General features: G+C 42.3%; 1 protein-coding gene across 13 annotated transcripts in view; it reads right to left on the bottom strand.

Moving 5' to 3' along the window:
• The window catches only part of PTPRM (protein tyrosine phosphatase receptor type M), a 725043-nt gene that overhangs the window by 217602 nt on the left and 483738 nt on the right, over positions 1-23703 (bottom strand). For all 13 annotated transcript variants that reach the window (XM_059724225.1, XM_059724226.1, XM_014606664.3 and 10 more), the window contains one exon: positions 3228-3360. In XM_059724225.1, the coding sequence (XP_059580208.1) occupies positions 3228-3360 (133 nt within the window). The remainder of the gene's footprint in view (positions 1-3227; positions 3361-23703) is intronic.

Raw genomic sequence — 23703 nt, 5'->3', positions numbered from 1 at the left:
GTACTATTCTGCCCTCTGCCACAGACTCCTGGTGTGACCTTGGGAAGGTCACTTTTTATCTTCCTTTCACAAACTGAGACACAGAGAAATGAATTACTACTTCATAAAGGCATTGTGAATGTGGATAAATGGCTAGGAGGCTTAAGTATTAAATGGTTATAATGTCTGGATGGTTAAATGATCTATCTAAGTACAACTGAAGAGGATTCTTGAGGTGTACCTATGGCAAACTGCACATTTCATTTTGAATGTGCCTTTGCTTCTATACAGAGTTAAAACCAGCATGAGGTTTGACCAGAGGCATTCTCAAGCTTGCTACGGAATTAACAAGGTGTGGATACTGAATTTTAATGATCAGCCATAAAAATGGACAAACAAGTGTTTGGGAAGATGGGAAGAGAGGATTTGTGGTAACTAACCAACAGATCACCTGGTGGAGCTCTGGAGAAAAGCTGCATTTAAGTTATTGGTGAATCCGGGTAGATTAACAACAGTTATGGGTTAAGTGGACTATGAGGTCCCACTTCGGTGATTGGGTCAAATACAGAACGACAGCCTGTGCCTAGGAAGTCTGCCAAGTAGGCCAAGGAAAGAAAGAGTTCTGTAGTTTATTAAGACTCATGGGAAGAGTGTATAGCTCCAACATGATGGGAACTAATACACCACCTGGATATGCATCTAGTTGAGGGGATGCTAAGAAGTTATGACAAAAAGGGTTCTCAGATAAAAGATGCCACAAAAGTGCAGGTATTATCCAACCCAGTCCTTAATCATAAGAATCCCTTTAATATAATTGAAGCACAATTACCAAGGCATATAGTAATTACATAGTGATGTTTCCTCCGCTGAGAAGCAGCCACAGTAACGTAACATTTGTAATGTATTGGTATTGCGCTTAACATTACAAGCGTTCTGAGCTTCCAAGACTATACATTGCCTGCTGGTGCATAATGCTCACATGGTAAACAAACCTAGGGGAAAACATAGCATTGACTGGCTCAGTGGTTTAATGCACCAATAATACCCTACTGAATAACCAGTTTGTCTTTTGCAACAGTATTTCGTAAAAGAATTCTCAGATGTGGGTTTTTTCAGTTATAGCGCTTTCAGTTTAGTCACAGATGCAAAAAGTCTCGTTGCTTTCAAAATACCTTTCTGGATCTGGCCCAAAAGCAGGCCATGTGGTACCCATTTGTCCCAATGTCAATAAGTGTTATAATTAAGCCTATGATGGAGGGACAGAACCAGTGCCCTCCCCAACATTCAGCCCAACAAAATCCTTCCCATTTGCCTATAGCTCTGCCTCTCCCATGGAAGCAGCAGCAGAGTAGCAACAGCAGAGTGGCCCAGCCAACCAAAGGCTCACTCATTGAGTCAGTGATCATGGGCCTCTTCCCACTCTCTTAGCAGCTCTTCTTGGGCTACAGGAATAGCTGGAGTAGAAGGCACTCAAAAATGAGTTTATTCTGCCTTTTGGCTTGATTTGTTATGAGTGACAATCTAGACTTAAAAGTGGAATCAGATGGGTGCTGCAGGCAGGTCATGTTTCAGTATGCAAGACTGGCAAGGCAATGTGGACAGCCTTACTGACTGCATGCCAGCATTGTGCTATCCTATAGCAAGGGTTTGTCAGTCTCAACTTTTTAAGGTAAATTGGAAAATACGATTGCTGCAAAAAATCAAAAGTGAATATACAGAAAGAGAAGGTAAAGCTTTTGAGAAAAGATCTTACCCTTGCTACACCAGGTAAACCCAGCAGTATACTGGGATGGTCTGGGTTCTGTAGCACTGTTCCACTGTCCCAGATAATACTTAGTCTGGCGTTCAAGTTTCCAATTTTCTTAATGGAGGCCTCAGTCGCCCCTACTCATTACTGTAGGGGTCACTCCTCTTCTTCAGGCCCCATACCATAGTTTCTTCTCCAGAAACTTTCTGTTTACTTCCACAGCCTCATCATTATTCCCCAATAAAAAAACAAAAAAACCCAAATACCTGTAGGTTGTACACTAATGTATATAACCTACCACCTGCATGCCATCTATTTAACTGTACTTTTGATATGTTCCAAACTTAGCAGTATTACAGGCTGCTTGAGGTTTGAAATATCTCAGATCCATTATGCAAACATGTACATGCAATTCAATCACCACCCTACTATCAAGACACTGGGTCTAGCAAAACAGAGCCTGAGTCATCTTTAAGGGAGGGAACAGAACCCCAGAGGGTAACTGGAAGACCAAGGCTGGAGCTGCAGGTGACTAAAGGTGGGAAGGCATGGGTTACAGGTGAGGACTCAAATGAAAAACATTCCTAATCCACATCCTTTTAACAGCTGGCAAATCTGACTACCTATTCCTTCAAATATCCCTAATAACCTCCAGAGCTGCAAAAGTTCCCTCACCTCGGGATATAGCCCCATTCCTTGATTTAAATTGCTACTGAAATTCTCTAAACCTAGGCTACATCCTTTCGTCTCCTAACTGCCACATTTTCTCTTCCCTAGCCATGAGATATTCTATCCTTTACTTCCTCCCTTTATACTATTTAGAAAGACAATAGAGTTTAAAAAGGGGGAGGGGAGATATTTTTATTGCCATAGCAGCATTCAAATTATATTCAAAGCAGAAAGATCTTGAGCCTGCTTTTAGAAACATTCAGCATGATTACAACAGTATCATTTTCATTTGCTTTCCTGGAATCAAATTTATGCAGAACAATATGGACTCAGTTCATACCACAAATCATTTTAGCTCCCCAATCCACTTCCTATTTGACCACGGTTTTCTTTTACATTCAAGATGGGCAACTTTCTCAAGATGCCTATGGGAAATCAAACTATATCCAACTTTCAACTGACCTACTTGATACAGCAAAGGCTTGCTCTACCAGGAAAAAGATAACTGTTCTTCTATTTTTTGGGTCCATCATGCAGTACTAATGCATAGTGTGAGTATCATTAACCTTGGGTTGTTTTCCTTCTATCACACAAAGCCACAAACATTAATTCACAGAAAATGCTGCAGGATGGAAAACTCAGATTTCACCATTTCATAAAATACCCTTCAGGGTATTTTTCAGGCTTTGGGGAAAACAAAGCAGAATTTCCTTAAAACTGTGGAAAAGGGCACTAAGGTGCCTGGATACTTTGGCCTCTATCAAACTGAAAGCTGCTATAGGAGATGCTGTGACAAAATTACGCACACAGAAAACATCTACTAATTGCTCACCTTTTCTTCATTACCAGCACAATCCCCAGAAATATAATAACAAACAGCAAGATGCCTGCAATGACTCCAGCAATTTTAACAGTGTGGTCTGTCTGTTTCTCTGGTTCTGGGTCTGGTTTCCGAGTGGCAGCTCCTAGGAAAGGAGTGAATTGAAGGAGGAGGGAGAAAAAGAAGAAAGACATTACACTTTTTATTTTGTTAAATTTAACAGTCAGTAGTCATAAGACTTACCAGAGCCAACAAATAGCAATGCTTAGATTTTTCTTTAAATGCATTCATATGTATAAAAAGGAATATCATTGTTCATAGTATTCCATAATATTTTGTTAAAGCACAATACAAGTTGGATACCCATGCCTAACCCTTCTATGAGAGCCTCTTCAGAGATACAATTTTCTATATTTTTATCTGTGCTGGCTCCCTGGTCTTCCTGCCATTTAAAAAAACTTGCTAACAACACAATAACTATCCTAAGCCTGTACCCAAATTTGATTTGTTGGAACATTTTCCTCAATTATTTTTCATAAATGAAGCAGTAATTCCACAACATATTAGCTTAAACACCTGGAAAAGTGAGATAAGCTCATTTACCATGCATTTTACCAGCAATTGTTTTTTTACACAATAGACTTTTTTTTTTGCCTTTGGAAATCTAAATCTAGGTCACATCTGGTAGGCAAAAGACTCCTTCTAAGCAATTTATTCACAAAGTGGGAAGCAGCTGATGATCACACCACTGGCACCCACATTTAATATCTGTTTAAATGAGATAACCAGTGCCTTACAGCAGCTACTGTCTTAGCTTTTCCCGATTCCCCGTTTAAAAAAAACAACAACCCACCATTTGAACTGTTTACTGCATAATGTGATGGAACGTCAAATCCATGTCTGATGAAATATCCATTTCCCCTACTAAATGAGTTCAGGATGAAAAATGTTAAAGGGAGTTATGTTCAATAAACTGAAAGTATTTTTGAGGGCTTCTACCTTTTTAATCAAAACACTACAATATCCATCATTTGAAGCACCACGTCACCTTTACAAAGTGGACAAATAGTTCTAGGAATAGGAATTTGTATAGCAACTTTCTCTGGCAGATTTTTTAGGGAGAGGGGAAGGAAGGATAAAATCCAATTATACTATATCAGTTGAGGACCAGTACTCCCATCACACACACAAAGTTCTATCAAAGACTGTGAAAGCCCCAATTATAGTTTATTTCTCCTTTTATTTACTTTGTTGCAAAAATTTTGCTGTGGTGATAAATTTGCATTGAGGCTATACTATCAAGAGAAGCAGGGATATATTTTCAAGCACCATAATCATATTTTAAAGGTGCTCTGTAGCCATCATCTTTCTTGGTTATGATAAGCCAGATTTTCAAAAGAAGTTAATCACTTACTTTGATGCCAAAATGTGAAATGAATTCTTTTGAAAATTCTAGCCATAGCCTCTGTATGAAGGACAACCTAGAGAAAGTTATTTGTTCTCTATGGGCCCAATTCTACCACGCTTATTCTGGCTAATATTTTACTTATCAATTATTACCATATCAATACATGCCAATTCTTAAGTAATAAAAGGTATAACCTCAATACGAATAAGGGAAGCAGAATCTGGCTTTATATTTTTGGACACAGACCTGCATAAAATTTTGTTCTAAACGGATCCATTTTTAATTCCCCGTGTCATATAAAGGATTTTTCTTATAAAAAATCTCCCTATTACTGTAATTTATACAGAACACAAAGTATGTTAGGTATTTAGGAGATACCTAGAATATCTTCCTAGTGCAGAAACACAGCTGTTGAGCTGAAATTGGCAGGTGGGAAACAGTAAATCAAGTGTGATGCAAATGACAACGGATGATATGGAGTTTGCAGTTCTATTTTAAATACACAACCCAGGCCCGGGGAAATGCAAATTCAACCAATAGCAAGCTCCAGGTTTTCAAATTTCATTTGAAAGACCTATATCCCTTCTCAAATTCTCATCTTCATGCTCTGCTCCATGCTGCCTTGTAGGCCTGAAACACCATTCAGCTTCTAGTGTGCAAGGTGAACACTGGCAGACAAGGTTCCTTGGGTGAATTTGATATCTTTTATTAGACCAACCCATATTTCCACGACCAAACTGAACCCACTCCCAACAACAACTCATCCTCTGACAACATTCAGGAAAGGATCAATGCCAAAAAGCCCCAAAAAAATCAGATTGGACACCTCACAGTGGACGAAGCCCTAACCTTGACCGCTACATTGACTACTTCAGGGAAAGAATGAACAATGAAATAATCAGCAACACACGCCACCATAACAACCTCTCTCTACCAGAGAAAAAGGCCATAGAATCTCTAAGATCTAACCACCAAATAGTAATAAAACCAGCAGATAAAGGAGGAGCCATAGTCATCCTAAACCGTGAGGATTACATAAAGGAAGCCAAGAGACAGCTCTCTGACACCACCTACTACAAAGAACTACAAGAAGATCCTACTCCCCTTTTCACCAAAATACTCAACAATACCATCAAATCATTTCCATCAAGATTACAAGAAAAACTACAGACCTTGATCCCCCTGCTACCTAACCCGGGGACTTTTTACATGCTCCCTAAAATCCACAAACAAGGGAACCCTGGCAGACCTATCATATCCAACCATGGGACCCTAACTGAGGAAATATCAGGTTTCGTTGAATCAATCCTAAAACTGCTTGTCACCCACAGAGCAAGTTTTGTATGAGACACTACAGACTTTCTACGGAAAGTTAAAAACATAGACCACCTTCCCAGCAACACACTCCTAGCCACCATGGACGTTACCAGCCTATATACCAACATCCCACACCAGGATGGCATCCAAGTCTGCCTTACATATCTACAGGAACAAGATTACAACTCAGAATACAGATCCAAAGATATTATTGACCTTATACACTTCATCCTCACACACAACAATTTCACTTTTAATAATCAACACTTCCTCCAGATGATGGGAACAGCTATGGGCACTAAAATGGCACCACAGTATGCCAACCTTTTTATGAGCCACTTGGAAGAAGACTTCCTGAAGAACTGCACCATCAAACCCTTGCTGTACTTAAGATACATCGATGACATCTTCATCATTTGGAGTGAGAACCTGCAATCTCTGATTGAGTTCCATCAGAAATTCAACAATCACCATCCTTCCATCCGACTTTCTTTAGAATACTCCAGCACCAACATCTCCTTCTTAGACACAATGATCAGTATCCAGAAGGGTAAAATACAGACCACAGTATACAAGAAACCCACAGACCAACATACATATCTGCACAGAACCAGCAATCACCCGAAACACACCAAAAAAGCTGTGATATACAGCCAAGCCCTCAGATACCACCGCATCTGTACTGAAGAGAACACCCGGGATTGCCACCTCACCAATCTTAAAAAGGCTTTCACCCAACAAGGACACTCTTCCAGAGAGGTAGATCACACGTTTGAAAGAGCCACCTGGATACCACGTGAAGAACTGCTGCAGTACAGAAGAAAACCCCCCCACAAATCGCACACCGCTGGTTATGACGTATCACCCCTCCCTTGAACCCGTACGGAAAATCCTCAAAAAATTGCAATCCATACTAGAAAGATACCCTATTCTTAAAAAGATCTTCCCAGAGCCACCCATCCTAGCCTTCAAACAAGCACCGAACCTCGCCAACCTCATCACTAGAAGCAAACTTCCTCAAGCCCAGAACACACCAAAAGGATCCAGACCGTGCCAGGACAAGAAATGCAAAGCCTACCAACACATCTCCACCACCCCCACTATTATTACACCCCACAACAGAGCCATCAGCATCCCTGGATCTTACAGCTGCACTTCCAGAAATGTAATATACCTCATCCAATGCACCAAATGCCCTGATGGAAAATACGTAGGAGAGACCAAACAACAACTGCGCACCAGAATGAACGCACACCGGAAATCTATCAAAGACAGAAATACCCAATTACCGGTGGGGGCACATTTCTCACAGGAGGACCACTCTCTCTCCAATCTCTCGGTCCTGATCCTCAAGGGAAACTTACACAACACTTCCCAGAGACGAGCCTATGAGCTCCATTTCATCAACCTCCTGGATACTAGAGATCATGGACTAAACACAGACATTGGATTTTTGATACATTATAATCTGCCTGGCAACTGACTCCCCAGCCCAGCCCCTGGCTTCTTTACTTTTCATTCCATCCAGGAAGAGCACATACCAATTGCTGAAACTTCCTTAGCCTGACGAAGGGTTTTTGAACCTGAAAGCTTGCTTAATAACTATTCTCCAACTATGTGGGTTGGTCTAATAAAAGATATCAAATTCACTCAAGGAACCTTGTCTGCCTATGTCCTTAGACCAACACGGCTACAACCTAAACCCCTGCAAGGTGAACACTCACATTTCAAATCCCTCTACACAATTTCCTTCTTTCCATTAAAACTACTAGCTGGAATATGCTGGACTAATAAATGAACATGGTCAACATGAAAACAAAAGAAAGAAAAATCTTGCTACATTCTGAGATACAAAGATGCACCATTTCTATATCCAACACCTCCTTCCATGACTGATCAGGGTTTGCAGTACGTGAGTTCTGCTATGGTTACAATACTCAGAGGAAAGAACCAGCCAGTATCTCACCTTGAGCACAGGCAACCTTATTGTACAACTGCTTTTTTGGGGTTGATGGCTGTGCTGGGGGATTCTAAACCATACAGGCACGCCTGGTCTTTTAATACACTGGGGCTGCAAAGCTTAGACCTGGGACATCAGAACTGCCATGCAGGAGCATAGTCTGCCTCATCCCACCCATCTAGGCTAGTGTCCCATCTCAGTGTCTAGCACTGTTTGCTTCAGAAGAAGAAACAAGTAATTGCAACAAATGTCAATGGTGGAACACACTCTCTCCCATGAGTAAATTTGTAACAGTTAAGATAAATTTGTAACAGTTAAGGCTTGCTTCAAACCCTGAAGTGTTAAAGGTTTATATCCCATTTCAAGCTCTTAGCATAAATAATATAAATTGATTTATATTATCATCCAATCTCTTTCTGAATGTTATTTTATTCCTGGCCCTCAGTGATCTGATCTGATGGTGAATTCTACATTTAATCAGGTTTGGACCTTTTAGATTCTTTGAATCTTCCTTGGTTCTTGTGTTACAACGGGAAAGAGAAGATCCTGAAATACCTTGTGTGCCATTCACCATTTTCTATATTTTACTATGTTTTATTTACTTCCGTTTAATGAAAACAATACCAATAATTTCAGTTTCCCTTCATATGAGACTTTTTCAAGGCCTACAATTTTTCATGAGAAAGATTACAGTAGTATTGGAGTGTTGTTGAAGCCATGACAGTTGAGAGAATGGGTGAGACACAAGGATTTCTGTGGTATCTTTCATTGTACTAAACATATGGTTGGGAGAGCTGCTGAACAAGCTTTCAGGCACTGAGTGCACTTGAACGGAGGAAGGGCACTTGATGCCCAAAAACTTGTCCAACAGTTCTCTCAACTATATAGCTGTCTAATAAAAGATATCACAAGAAATCCTTGCCCCTCAGATATTTCCTCGAGCACCATGGCTTCAACAACACGCCAACCCTAGTCTAATCTTTCTTGTCACCCTTCCTAGAACTTCCTCTTATTCTTTATTCTCTCTGAAATGGGTAATCAGTACTGCACAGTATTCTCTATAAGGATGTACCACTAATTTATCTGATCGTATTTTCTATATTATTTTCCAATCTATTTATTTTGCAGGATAACATCTTGCTGGTTTAGCTTTTACTACAGCTGCACACTAAGTAAGGTCATCACAGACACGTTTACTTTGATTTTGCATTGCTTCACATTTATGAAGAATGAATTTTGATGCAGTACTGCCTATTCACTTTGTTTGGTTTTGCTGCCCTGAAGTCCCTCAGTGTCTTTTGTAGACCTGATACATCTAAATAACTTTGGAGTCATATTTACATTTTGCTACTCCACTCTTTTAGATAGTTAATAAGTACATTGTACTATACCTGTCCTAACTTAGAACTTTGAAATACATGGTTAAGCCACTTGCCAAGATGAAAACTACTAATTTTCATACTCTATGTTCCTTTCCTGAGCCAATTTTGATCCATCAGTACTTAGTCTCTTTAGCAGTCTATTTTGAAGGACTTTGTAAATGGTCTATTTAAAGCCTAAATAAATTATGTGTACCGATAGTCCTTTATCCACTACTTCACAGCCATGTTCACAAAGAATCCTAAGAAATCAATAAAACATAATTTCACTTTACGGAAACAATATTGATTATATTCTATCATATAATGATCTTATAGTCCTGGAAGTTTTTCTATTTTTTATAATTCTTCAACCAATTTATCAGGGGTATACTTAAGACTTCCTCTTTTTGGGGCCCTGAATCAGTCTGAAACCATTAAAAATATATCTATAATGAAAGATTTGCAACTCTCCAATCCTCCAGTACAGTACAGATTTTTAATGGGATACTGCATATATTTATAAACAATATACTCAGCCACTTAATTATGTTTCTTCAGAACTTTTTGGTTGTCTTTCACTCAGGGCCTAAAGACATATTGCTTGGTTTTATCAATTATTTCTGACACTTCAATCTATGATAGCACCTTATTTTTCTTATCAGAAAACAGGAGTTCAAAGGAAGGTGTATCACTAACACCCTTTGTAATGAAGAATGACTTATTTCATATCTTGGCAATGTCCTTTTCTGTCTCAATTGCTTCCTTTATCCTTTCCTAAATTCAGTAAACTCAGGGAAAATATTTCCCCAGGCTTCCTCTTTCTGACAAACTGGAATAACTTAATCTTTCTTATTTTAATATCTGTAGCCCTCTTTTTTTAATGTATTGCCTGTTCTCCAAGGACTTTAGTAGGGTTAGATTTTGAAAGCTGAAAGAGATCTTTTTGGCTCAATAACCTCTCAACATCTGCTGATTTAGCCAAACAAATTTATTTCTTGCCTTCCTGATTTCCTCTTGGTTCAGTGTTTTCTGGGACTTGGTGATTCCCTTTCTAAAATTTAGTTATCACTTTTTGGTACCTTCCCTTTTGCCTTTGGATACTGAAGGCATTATAGGTGTTACTTAGTAGCTCAGCTACTGTTCATTCTGAACTAATTCCTGCAGAGCAATTCTGCTACTGTTACATTACTTGGAGGATAGGGTAGAAAATTCTTCTTTCCCCCAGTACAGCTCTCATTGCTAAGTCAATTACTCTGGCTGGATATGGTGGAAAGAATTTGTTCCTTTTGTGTCCAAATAGGTTTGCCTATCTATTTAAGCTGTAAGGACCTGGGGCAGGAAACAACCCTTCACCTGTGACTTGCAAATATGCATGCACCATGTTGATGGTTATCACATAACGATAGATAATAAATAAAAATCTCCTGTACGTAGCTTAAGGGTTCAATGCATGCCGTATAACTAATCCTTATTAAAAGTGGAGCTAAACAAATGAATAGAACTAACTAAGGAAACAGAATTTCATTTTTCTAAATTACATGTCAAGGTTGAGGAAAATTTCCTTCAATAATAAAAGGTACACTCTGCCAAATCAATGCAAACAATATGAAAACAAGTGAAGGAATAGATCTTATGTTTGTTTAAAAATTACTAAAGCTTGAACCTATTTGCTTTGGAATTTATATTAAGTGCCTTCTAAAAAAAGATAATTGGGTCACTCTAGATAAATCAACAGTCATTAAAATAAATCCAGTTCAATGGCCAGGAGCTATGACACATTTTTGCAAATGGGCACAACAGTGGAATAGGACAAAAACAGTTACCACAAAAAATAATTTCTGATTGGTTTGACTGAAGTCCAACTAATACAAAATCTCTGGGGTGTGTTTCTTATTTATTCAAGTTAATAAAGAATACCTTCTTGTATTAAGCCAGAATGGTCTCACGATTTCCTCACTCAAAGCTCACTGGTTAGTTGGTTTCTACTTCTGTTCTGCACCTTTAAGCTCTCTGAAGGTATATGCACAAAAAGTCACTTTCAAACTTTTTCCAACTAAATTTCTTTTACATGTGTTCCATCACCTGATGTAATGGCTAAGTTTAAAAGGCTCCAAGATAATAACACAGTTAGTCTAGACTGCCTTAGTCTCCAATGAAACTTACATTTCCCATTAGAACCAAGCTATGGCCTTTTTTTGCAATAACTATTGACCTGTGTTACACACGAAACTGGTAAATGTCCATCTGCTTCTCCCTTGGGCAAAGTAAATGATCACACCTACAAGATTTCATACTCTTTTGAGGCATGCAATCAAATTATTATGCAGGCAGCGTGAGCCAAGTATTATCACTTTCAGCACCTACTTTTAACTCATTTCACAGAGCAGGTCAGGAAAATGAAATGTTATACCCCTGTGTGACAGCTGCATTGTGATTAGGCAGCTGAAATCATGCAAAATGGTACAGGGCAGAATGTAGGCACAGATGTGTGATGCTGTCTGATTATCCATCACAAGGGCCCTATCGTTCCTGCCACGCAGCAATAGGATTGAAAAGATCAAAAAATTCCATTTTAAAGGCGCCCATCAAATCTTCCAAGGTCACTGCCAAGTACAGGCGTGGGTGGGAAAGCTACTATTATCATTACTCTCTATTATTTGTATTATACTATCACCTAGGAGCTCCAAATGAGACTGGGAGCTCTATTGTGCTAGGAGCAGTACAAACACAAAGCAAGACAGCATGTGCCCCCAAAAAGGATACAATCTAATTGAGGAAAGCTGTAATAAGTGGGTGTAACAAACACTCAGAAAGAATGGGAGAAGCACAGGGAGGTAAATACGTATCAGAAAACATACTTAAAGAGATTAAATGAGCATCAGAAATCCCTCCTGCCCATCCAGCTACCTGACATCACTTGGCATTTCTTAGGAGCATCTCAGCAAAGTGGATTTTGAGGAGGGATTGGAAGACAGATAGGGCAGAATTGTCATGGATGAATTTAGGATGAGTGTTTCATGCATAAAGAGTGTAAATTGAGGGCAGTAAAGAAGATTGTTACAAAAGTAGATGGATAACATTGCTTCTGGCTAATGATAGGGTGTGGTGAAAGGCAACATGATAAGATACAAAAGCATAAAAGCTGTCACCTGAGTGATATAGATTGCCAATACAGAAGAAATCATTGTGGATGAAGAAGTCTTTCTTGTGAATACAAAGATACCCACAGGGATGAGATCCACTGTTAAGGAGGTCAAATCCTTTGTCAAATGGCTGACAAAAAAACTAACTTTGTTCCTAAAGGGGGTGGTGGCTAAAAATTTGTGTCAGTTTCCTTAATTAGTTTTCTCCTCACATGGGTATTTTTTCCATAAGAATGGATGGTTTGGCCCTAATTTCTAAGTCTGTAGCATCAACAGCATTGTTCCGAGAAGACATGCTAGTCTAAAATCCTTTGATTTGAGTTTTGTGTTTGGTCCATATCCCAGGATTTAGACTGGACCTGGAGAAGACCCAAAACACACACAAATTTGTAGATGAAATGAATTACCACCCCAGCTAGTCTGTTTACATTGTAAGTAACTGGCATTCAGTCCTCATCTGCTAGCCAGCATGGATTCTGCTCACAAAAGTCTTTGTTTTATTACTCCTGGTACAGCTCCAGCTACGGTAGAAAGTCTCCCCCCCTCCTGCTTCCCTCTTGTCGTTGTTTGTTTTCAGTTCAATGTCCTTGTTTCTTCTTTGAAACTGTATTGCCTTTTTGCCCATATGGTGGAAGTTACAAGCTGCTGATGGACCCTGGGCAGAGTATAATTTGTGACAGAAGGTGGTTTTTGATCAACAGATCTTTTTCCCACTCAAGTCCATGCTTTGAATATGTTAAGTTTTGTAAATGCTTTGGCTTAATGGTTCATTTTGGTTTTCTTTTTGCATTATTTTTACCACAGGAGGATTTAGGAATTAAAAAAGGGGGTGTGAGACATGCCAATAGCATGACACTCCCCCCCAACACTTGGCACCCCTTCCCCTCAGGCATTCAGTGCCACCTTCTCTTCTCTCTCCTCCTATTCCCAACCCCTACAGCAGAGGTTTGCCTCTGGGCAGAGGGGCTAGGGACAGACATTCAAAAAGCCCAGGCCTCTGATTCACTCTTTTTAGGTTAGTCTAAGCTGTGCAGCTTAAACTGATTAATAGCTGGACAGACATGCTGTGTTAAACCAGGAAATGCAGGCATATGGCTTAAGCCAGAAGCTGGGGGGTGCTAGAGCATGCCTGCCAGCCGCTGCCAAAGGGGAGGGAAGAGACCTCGCTCCTCCCAGCTAGAGCAGAGTGGGCGTGGCCAGGCACCAGCTAGGGCTAGCACACAGGGGATGGGGAAAAAAATCCTCTCTCTGAAACAAGGGATTGAACACAGCAATTTGCAAAGCATACAGCAGGGAACTACCAAAAATCTTTGCCTAAGCTAAGATACAGCCCAGTAAAACTCAGCATACACAACTTAGTCTAACTTAAAATGTAAACCAGAAAGAAAAGAGTTAGTTTTACTAATCCTGAGGGCAGTGTCTCCTTGCAGACAGGCATTGGAAAGGCTTTGTAGACATGTTTTGCTTTATAATGCAAATGTAGCTCTCTGCATTCTTTGGTGCAACTTCTCTTAACTAAGTCTCCAGCATGTGTGATCACTGATGATTATCAGGTCTTTGCCAACACTTCCTACCTCTCAGTCTTGTCTTGCAAGTCTTAGCTGTGGGCTCAGAGCTGCAGCAGGGCGTGGATCTGCAGAGAGATCTGCTTGCTTCTCTTCCCTGCTTTGGGACTGCTGCACAAGCCACATAGACTGAGGCCAAAGCCCTGGCGTTCCAGGGGGAAGAGGGAGTGATCAACTTCGTCCCTATCTGTTTGCAGGCACGCCATGGAGGTACGGCTGGGGCTGGCAAACAACAGCTGGCAACAGGGTTTGCCAGTGGAGGGAGGGGGGGACAGGGGACAGAGGGAGAAATTTGCCACAGGGGCCATGGTAGGCCAGTGTCTGGCCACACCCTGCCCCTGCTCTGGCTAGAAAGCAGAAGGGAGGGGCCAGATCTCCCTGCCCAGCCCAAAAGCATGCTGGGATGCTGGGGGAGGCTTATTTATCTTAAACCAGCAAGGAGTCTGGGACAGACACTGCATAAACCAGTTTGAGCCAAATCAGTTAATTCTGATGCTACATTCAACCAGGTTTATCTCAAACTTGTTTATGTGCACTGAACATCTGTTCTGTTAAAGGTATAAAACAGTTTCTGATCACTTAAACTGGGTTATGTGTAATATCTGTCCCAAGCCAGAAAGTGGGGACATGCTCACTGCTAGCACTGTCCCCAGCAGACCCTAGGATGGGAGGAGCCCCAAAGCTTATTTTATCCTACTTCAGCTGTGGGCTTCTGTAGGTAGCATCATGGGGTGCTGCACTTGGTATGGGACAGTGGTGGCAGGTGGGTTTCCAGTTACAGGAGCTCCTGACCCCTGCCCAATCCCCCTGGATGTTCCTCACTGGGCAGAAGCAGACATTGGAAGTGGGCGGGGGGGGGGAAGGGAGCCCACTGCCACTGTCCCTGACACCCCATGTAGCTGCCCCCAGGAGCTGCTACATGGGGTGCCAGGGACAGTGGGGGAAACACAGTGAAGCAGGAAGGAACAAGGCCCCATTTGCTGCTGCAACTTAGCTGTCCAACAGCTCCTTGCAGTCTCCAGCTGCAGCAGGGCAGGACTAGTCCTGGGGGTTCCTCTGCCCCTGAATCAGCTGGGCATAGCAGAAGGAACAATCAGGTTCCCTTTCCTCTCTTGTTGCCTGCTTGGTTCCTTTGAGCATCCCACAGCAGCCCAAGGTTCTAGCCATGCCTTGGACTTCATAGGGGACCCAGCCACCAGGCCCATGGGGACCTGGGGCTGCTGCTAGGTGAAGTACTCTGTGGAAGGGGGGTGCAACTGTGCCACTGTAACCCCCTGGATCTACCCCTCATTTCCACCTTCTGTCTTGCTGCTTCCTCACCGAACGCTGAGTAGTAGATTATATGCTCCAGGGGGCAGGGACTGAAGTGCTTGTATCGCAATTTTTCATTTTTATGACATAACATCTCTCATTCAATCCGGTTTCTGTGTTTGGGAATTACATGTATACTGTACAGGGAGAACAGGCCCCTTATTTTCATAGAATTCTTTCTCCTTTATTTGTGCTTATTTTACTGTACATACATAGTATCTGGAGGGTCTTACCTTCCCTAATAGAGTTATGTAAGAGAGCCCTGTTAGTGAGAGTACTGTTTATTTTGCATTGCTTATACTCATGAAAATATGTCTTATTAAAAGACCTCAGGTAAAAAGGGTCTATCAAAATAACCATACACTGGATAGCGCTATTCATGAATTATTAATTTTGTTTGTAATATTCCTCACTGGTACAAAAATGTAAATAAAACTGACATGGAGAACAGTATGAAAAGAAATGCAAAGAAGTGTCTCTGATGAATAGGCCTAATTTAGCTGACTTTCAAATGAATTGTAACACTCACTTTTGCCTGATTCATTTTAGTGCATGTGAGCAAAAAGCAGGGCTTTTTTTTTTTAAATAGCTATATTTTTGTTACTAAAAAGAAATAACACTCATTATAAAAATGCCAAGAACAAACAAAGCTCCCAATCTGATGTACATCCCCTGGCCTTCCCATGATCTCTACTCTTGTGATTAGGTAGGCTCTCTATCACAGAGTTTTTATTTCATTTATTTAAAAGCAAATAAGCAAACAATGGAGCAAACACAAATGCCCCACAATAAACAGCTCTATTCCTTCATGGAAGCAGTTACTTTAATACTTTCCACCCCCCACAAGGAAATCTAGCAAAACCAAAATCTGTGAAACTGCCTTCGCCACAAGCTAAACTAAGTCTTATGGTGAAAGGGAGAAGGTTGGTGGAGGGAGCCTTGGTCTTTCACGTAGATAGATCTCAGATCAGTTGTAGCGATTTACAGAACAGACTGAATACTGCATACTATACCTACCAATGAAAAAGCATCTGATATATAGTCCAGACTAATAACATATTGCAAACTTGCAGTAAATTGAAAACTTAATATTTCAAATAGTTTAAAAGGCCTTCTCTTCAGAAGGAAAAACATGCATTTTAAATGCATCCTTGTGTGTTTAAATACATCCAGCAGTGTAACTAAGGGGGACGAGGGTTGGGGCACCACTGATTTAGATGCGAGTAAAAATGTAGGTGCTGCTGCTGGTCTACTGTTACCAGCACCAGTGGCCACTTGACCACTGGTCTTGCCCTGTTTGCTGCTGATGCCCAGGGAATAGAGCTCTTTAGCTATATCTCTGAATTCATCCAGTCATTTGCACAGAACAAAGTCCTTAATTACAATCCTGAGATAGAAAACAAAATGGATTATGGTAGTAAAGTCGATATTTGAAGTGAAAAGTAAAAGCCTTTTGACCAGTTGCATATGCAAAATCACCATCTGGTTTAGAGCTAAGAGGATATCTGAGCACAGCAGAGGTCTACCATAACTCCATTACATGTAACATTTGGTTGGTGAAAACCTCTAATTAAGGGGGCTGACTGATTGGCAATGGGAAAGTATGACAGTCTATTGGAACAGATTCACTCTTATGCAGCTAGTTCTTATTCATAAAGGGTGGACCCTCAAACTGATGGAAGCTAGAAATTTAGACTGGAGAGGAAGGCTTTCTGGAGAACAGCTCATCGGTTAAGACCTAAAGACTGAGGGGAACTTGTGCCAATTACACCAGAAACTAAATCCCATGTTCCCAGGTACAGGCAGGGAATGAAGACTTGGGTATTATGACAAGAGGGAGAGCCCACAGTTAAGCCTTTTGGAGAACACAATAAAAAAACACCATCTTAAAATTCAAAGACTGATTTTATATCAGTCCACATTTTCAACTGAGAGTCAAAACTGGGAGGAAATGTCTGAAATGGGGGGCTTGAATGAAAACCATTTAATGGGAATAAACTAACAGTGTAGAGAAACTGTAGGAGTTATTACCATGGGATCTGGTACAATTTTGTCTACAAATGGCCTACTCAAAGGAATTATAAGGGGCTCAGCTGCATTACAGTTACCAGAAGGGTGGTGTTGTCAGTCTACTGGAACCCATTTCTCTTTCCTAGTCTTGTAATAATCTAATATATGCACTCAACAAGAAGAGGTACAAGATGTTACTTTGTGGTTAACATCTCTGACTGCACGGACACCTGCAAACAGTCCACTTCTACATAACTCTACAAATAACATGCTTCTGAGCAAAAGCCCTATTGTTCCATTTGGCTTCTCAGAGAAAAGAAAGCCAATCCAGAATCTAAAGGTTCGAAGGCAAGCCAACACAGTGCTATAAAAGCAGAGGCTGGACCTATTTGCATCATGGTCCTCTCACCTTGACTCAATGTCAGAGAGCGACCACCAACACCAGCACAGTTTCTGTACCACACCTACACCTGAAACCATGTATTTATGTGATTTATATGCTGCCCTTTCCAACAATGGCTCAGGGCAGTTTACAGCAAGAGAAACAGAAATTTAAAAGGACAACTAGAATAAACATAACAATAACAAAATAAAACAGAGGACCACTAAACAATATCTTGGTCCAGTTTTGTTTGCTAAATGCCTGCCCAAACAGAAAAGTCTTGCAGAGCTTCTGCATGATGGGAGGGAGTTCAAGAACTGAGAAAACAACCTCTCATAGATTTCATAGACATTAGGGCTGGAAGGGACCTTGGAAGATCATCGAGTCCAGCCCCCCGCCCAAAGGGCAGGCAGTCAGCTGGGGTCATAGGATCCCAGCAAGATAAGCATCCAGTTTGCTCTTGAAGGTGTTCAATGTAGGCGCTTGAACCACCTCTGGTGGCAGGCTGTTCCAGACCTTGGGGGCTCGGACAGTAAAGAAATTCTTCCTTATGTCCAGCCTGAAATGGTCTTGTAGTAGTCTATGACCGTTCGACCTAGTCGTCATCCCTTGGGGCGCTCTGGTGAACAAACGTTCCCCCAGATACTGGTGGTCACCCCGATAAACTTATAGGTGGCCATCAGATCACCCCTGAGCCTGCGCTTTTCCAGGCTAAAGAGCCCCAGGGCTCTCAGCCTGTCATCGTAGGGTCTGCTTCCCTGACCTCTGATCATGCGCATGGCTCTTCTCTGGACTCTCTCAAGCTTTTCCACATCCTTTTGGAATTGTGGAGCCCAAAACTGGACGCAGTACTCCAGCTGCGGCCTCACTAAGGCCGAGTACAAGGGGAGAATGACGTCCCGGGATTTGCTTGAGAAGCATCTATGGATGCAAGCCAGCGTTTTGGTCGCTTTACTAGCCGCAGCATCGCATTGCAGGCTCATGTTCATCTTGTGGTCAATGATGACCCCCGAGTCTCTTTCTCTCGTGTGGTTTCGCCAAGCTGACTTGGCTTACTGATCAAACTTCTATGAGGTTGCTCTTGGAAGGCCTTAGGGATTGTGTGGAGGCAAATGGGAGAAGGGAGTCCCTTAGGTATGCAAGTCCCAGGCTTTTATACATCAAAACTAGCACCTTGAAATGCACCCAGAAAGCTATGGCAGACAAACTGAAAAGTGTCAAATACAACAAGGCTGAGAAGTGTCAAGAAAATCATAAATCCTAGGAGTTGTATCAAAATGGACAATATTTCAAATGGATTTTGTAAATATCAAGGGAATATTGATATATTTTAAGTATCAAGGGAATTTTTCTTGAGCTTGGAGCTTGTATGAGTTCTTTTTCAAAGATACAGTCACTTTACCCTCCTTTGGGGAAGTATAAAAATTCCTAATTGAAGAGCTCCAATTACCGTCCCATTGTCCTTCACCAGGCAGGAAAGACAGAATTAAATCAGACACTGTGGAATGAAGTTCTCCAACACGTCAGGAGAAATGAGATGATCAGTGTGAAATTCAACCAGACAAGTTTTTTGCTGTGCTAAAATGAACATATGCAGCTAGATTGCTACTGCCCTTGCTTCCACTAACATAAAGGACTGCTCAGTAGCCCTACCTTGGGAGTGGTGAAGAGATGGTCTATTATGTTGCAGGCAATGATTAATTGCATCTTTTGAGGCCTGGGGGCTATAAATAGGAAGCGGAACATGGAACTGCCCTCATGACCACAAAAATGCCTAATTATCAGTTAGGGTACTGACAGATGCGCAGCTTCCCACTCTAAATCATGGTGCTAGAAAGGGCTGGAGGGAGGGGTCGCAAAATGGGGATCACTCCAATCCAATCCATCATGCACAAGGATTGACAGAAGTTTCCTAAAATGCTCCACTTTGTAGTGCCTTCATCTGATCCCTCGTTAGATTAGGCTTAATTTGTCACATGATTAGCCACTTTTAAAGTGCTCTGCAGCTGTATACATGTGGCACAGCATAGGGGGCCGATCACATGACAAATGTCACTTCTGTCAGTGCCCTTAACGGCAAACAGTTTTCAGTAGCACTAAGCCCCTCCATGAACTTACTGCAGTGCTGGGCAAAATACGTCCTGCAGGCTGCATCCAGCCCACCAGGCCATTCAATCTGGCCCATGGGGCCCTTAAAAATTTTAGAAAATGAATATTTATCTGCCCTGGCATCCTGTCAAATCTGACAAGAGCCAGGGGTAGTAGGACCCAGGGGGAGCCTCAGCAGACTGAACAGCACAGCCCTGCCCACCCCAAGCCATTTCACTCCCTTCCTGCCCCAGCCCTGCTCCAGCATCACATGGCTGCTGGCTGCATCGCCAGACCAGGGAGCACGGGACTGTGCTGGTATGGGTGTGTGTGTGTGCTGCATAAGTGTGGGGGTGTGTGTGTATGCAGGCAGAGACAGTGTGTGTGTGTATGTATGTGTGTGAGCACGCGCGTGCATGTGTGTGTGGAGGCAGGGATAGTGTGTGTGTGTGTGTATGTATGTAAATGTGTGTGTAGGCAAGGGCAAAGTGTGCATGTGTATTCATAGGTTGAGTCCCACATGCACACCCCACCATACACATGCACCCACACCCCCCTCGCACTGCCGTACATGCAGACCCCTCACATCCCCTCATACACCCCAGACACCCAACCCCCCACAAACCCCATACCTACCTACACCCCACATTCACACACACACCTACATGGTCTCTCACCCCACATACCTACATACCCACAGCCCCCCACAAACCTATACCCACCCCCCACAATATACAAGAGTAAGAATTCAGTTTAAGCTACTGTGCAATCACTTCTATATACACTACACAAACCCATGTAAATCAGGACAAATATTTTTTGAAACCAAATTAAGGAATACTGTAGATGTTCATTTTTTAGAATATAATTTGGTATTTTTCTGGTTCTGAGGTGGCAAAACCTCTTGCTGAAAGAAGTACTTCTGGGGGCAAGGGGAGGGACTTCTGGTGGCAAAGGTCAGGGGTTAGGGAGCAGGATGCCCAGTCACAAGGTAACAACCAGAGGTGGGGCATCTGTCAAGGGTCAGGGCTACCAATGCGGCCCTCAACAGCTTGCCAAAACTTGGTAAGCAGCCCTCTGCCCAAAATAATTGCCTGCCCCTGGCTTACTGCATAGCTGCAGGGAACAAACTCAGTAGCAGCAAGACTAAGTACTAAGGCTACTAGTGCTAGGGACAGACATTACACATAAACCAGTTTAAGTGATGAGAAACTGGTTTAAACCTGTAACAGAACATAAGTTCAATGAACATAAACCAATTTCAAAATGGCTGAAACTGGTTTAAGATAAACCTGGTTGAATGCAATATCAGACTTAACTGATTTGGGTCAAACCGGTTTATGCAATGTCTGTCCCAGATCCGTTCCTGGTTTAAGTAAAACCAGAGTCCGCCAGCATCCCAGATGCTTTGTAGCCCTGGGCTGTGCTGTCTGCTCCAGCTGACTCTGCCCCTCTGCTCCCTAGCCAGAGCTCTGGGGGGACTGCAGGCACAGCAGGGTCTGCCTTGGCTTCCCATCTCCTACAACACAGATCATAGCCCCATGGACCCTAGGCATGTGGCATGCTAGCTAATGCTGAGAGGTGTCTGTGTGTCTCCAATTTCACTGGGACAGGCAGACAGAACAGTGTCTGCTTAGGGCTTTTGGGAGCTAATCAACAGGTCATCTGGTAATGTCCCTCTGTTCCTTTCTTAGAAAAAGCTGTTTAAGAAGATCTTGAACCAATGAGAGAGGCTTTTGTTTTGTTGATGGGCTGATAAACACGGTGTTATCAGCTCCCTGCTGGCTCCCTCACCTGTCAGGTTTGCAGACAGTATGAAGAAGCAGGGAGAGGGAGATTGAAAAGCTCAGTATCATCAACAGATGCATGCACTGCACCCCCCACCTCCCTTTGCCTCAGAGTGCTAGCTGGGGGCTGCAACACTCCCACCCCTTGAGCAGCGAGCAGGGAAAAGCCTAGAATGGTGGAAGCAGGGTGGTGGTTTATACCCCTCCCTAGTCAGAGGCCCTGCAGGGGCCTGGCCATGCCCCCACTCAGCTCAGCACTATAGAAGGGAAGGGAGGGCTGCTCTAGTACTCCCCAGGTTCTGGCCTGAGCCACTGCAGGCATATGCCTGCATTTCCTCAGTCCAGAGGGAATGTCTGTGCAGCTGCAAACTGGTTCAACTTAGGTAGGTTACACTAACCTCCAAAGATTGAATCAATTCAGGCTCAGGCTTTTTGAATGTCTGTCCCTAGCCCAAGAGGCCATGGGACAATACTTAGACCTCAAAGTGGATATATTTGCCACTCCAGACCTACACTGCCACTCTGATGAGATTCAGAGCTTGCACTCTGTCTTCTCCACAGATTCCCAACCAACCTGCTACCTTCTAGGAAAAATTACTAGAACTGTTGCATGGTCAATGTCCCAGAGATCCCTTGCTACTTTACCATCTGAAGGTTATCGCCAAGACCATAATATAGGCCACAGCATGAGAAGAAGAGGGATATGTTATCTGTGACAGAATAAATAGGCATAAGAAACATCCCTATAAAAAGTGTGATTAAAAATGTAAACAAAAAAAAAGGTTTCCAATTTCAACTTTTAAATTATAAAGCAAATGTTCCCTTTTCATCTGACACTTGGACAGGAAAGAAGGAAAATGATAAGAGGAAGTTAAAAGTCATAAGAAAGGAGTTAAAAGTCATAAGAAAGGAAAAATAACTGAGTAGATTCCACTTTTATAGAAATGTCATGCCATAGATTCATAGATTGTAGAGTCGGAAGGGACCACAAAGGATCACCGTGCCCGACCTCCTGCTCCTGGCAGGAAAGAAGACCAAAGTCAGATGACCCCAGCCAGGTGTCTATCAAGCCTCCTCTTGAAGACCTCCAAGTTAGGTGATAGTACTACCTCTCTGGGAAGCCCATTCCAGATTCTGGCCACCCTTACTGTAAAAAATTTCTTCATAATGTCCAACCTGAATCTACTCTCCACTAGTTTGCACCCATTATTCCTAGTTACTCCTAGGGGTGCTCTGGCAAAAAGCACATCTCCAATTCCCTGTTGTCCTCCCCTTGATAAATTTATAGGTGGCTACAAGGTCTCCCCTCATACATCTCTTGTGAAGGCTAAAGAGATCCAGATCCCTCAACCTCCCCATATAGGGTCTTCATTGGAGGCCACTAATCATGCGAGTGGCCCTCCTCTGAACCCTCTCCAGATTCTCTGTGTCCCTCCTGAAGTGCAGCACCCAAAACTGGATACAATACTTGAACTGCGGCCTGACCAATGCCACATAGAGGGGGATCATCACCTCCCTTGATCTGTTGGTCATGCATCTGCTAATGCACAACAAGGTCCGATTGGCGCTGTTGATGGCTTTGTTACACTGCCGGCTCATGTTCATCTTGGAGTCAACTATGACTCCAAGATCCCTCTCAGCCGCTGAGCTGCTGAGGAGGTCATCCCCCAACCTATAGGTGTGCTGGGGATTCTTCCTCCCCAGGTGGAGTACCTTACATTTATCTTTGTTGAATTCCATCCTATTCCGTTCTGCCCACTGATCCAACCTGTCTATGTCCTTCCAGGTCGAGAATGACCCGTCCACCACCACTCTTTGGGTGCGGTCCCTAAGCCAGTTGGCCACCCACCTGACTGTATAAGCATCCACTCCACAGCCAGCTAGCTTCCCTATGAGAATAGGATGTCGAAGGCCAATGTTATATTTACTCAAATTTCAGAATTATTGACAGTTCCACCAATAAAAGAGCTGTCTAAATTGAAGCAATGTTAAATATATCAGCAATCAAACTGAGACAGGGATAGACCAGGCCTCCTTTGAATATATATTTGGTTACTATTGATTTGTAGTCATTGTCTACAAATGACTTTTAAAGCGCACCCTTTAAGAGCACTTTCAGTAGTCACTTTCATTTCACTGCTAATAAACAAAGTATT

Source organism: Alligator mississippiensis, chromosome 3 (assembly GCF_030867095.1).
Source record: "Alligator mississippiensis isolate rAllMis1 chromosome 3, rAllMis1, whole genome shotgun sequence".
NCBI lineage: Eukaryota > Metazoa > Chordata > Crocodylia > Alligatoridae > Alligator > Alligator mississippiensis.
The sequence above is the reverse complement of the archived record's forward strand: the minus strand, read 5'-3'. Positions and strand labels throughout refer to the sequence as shown.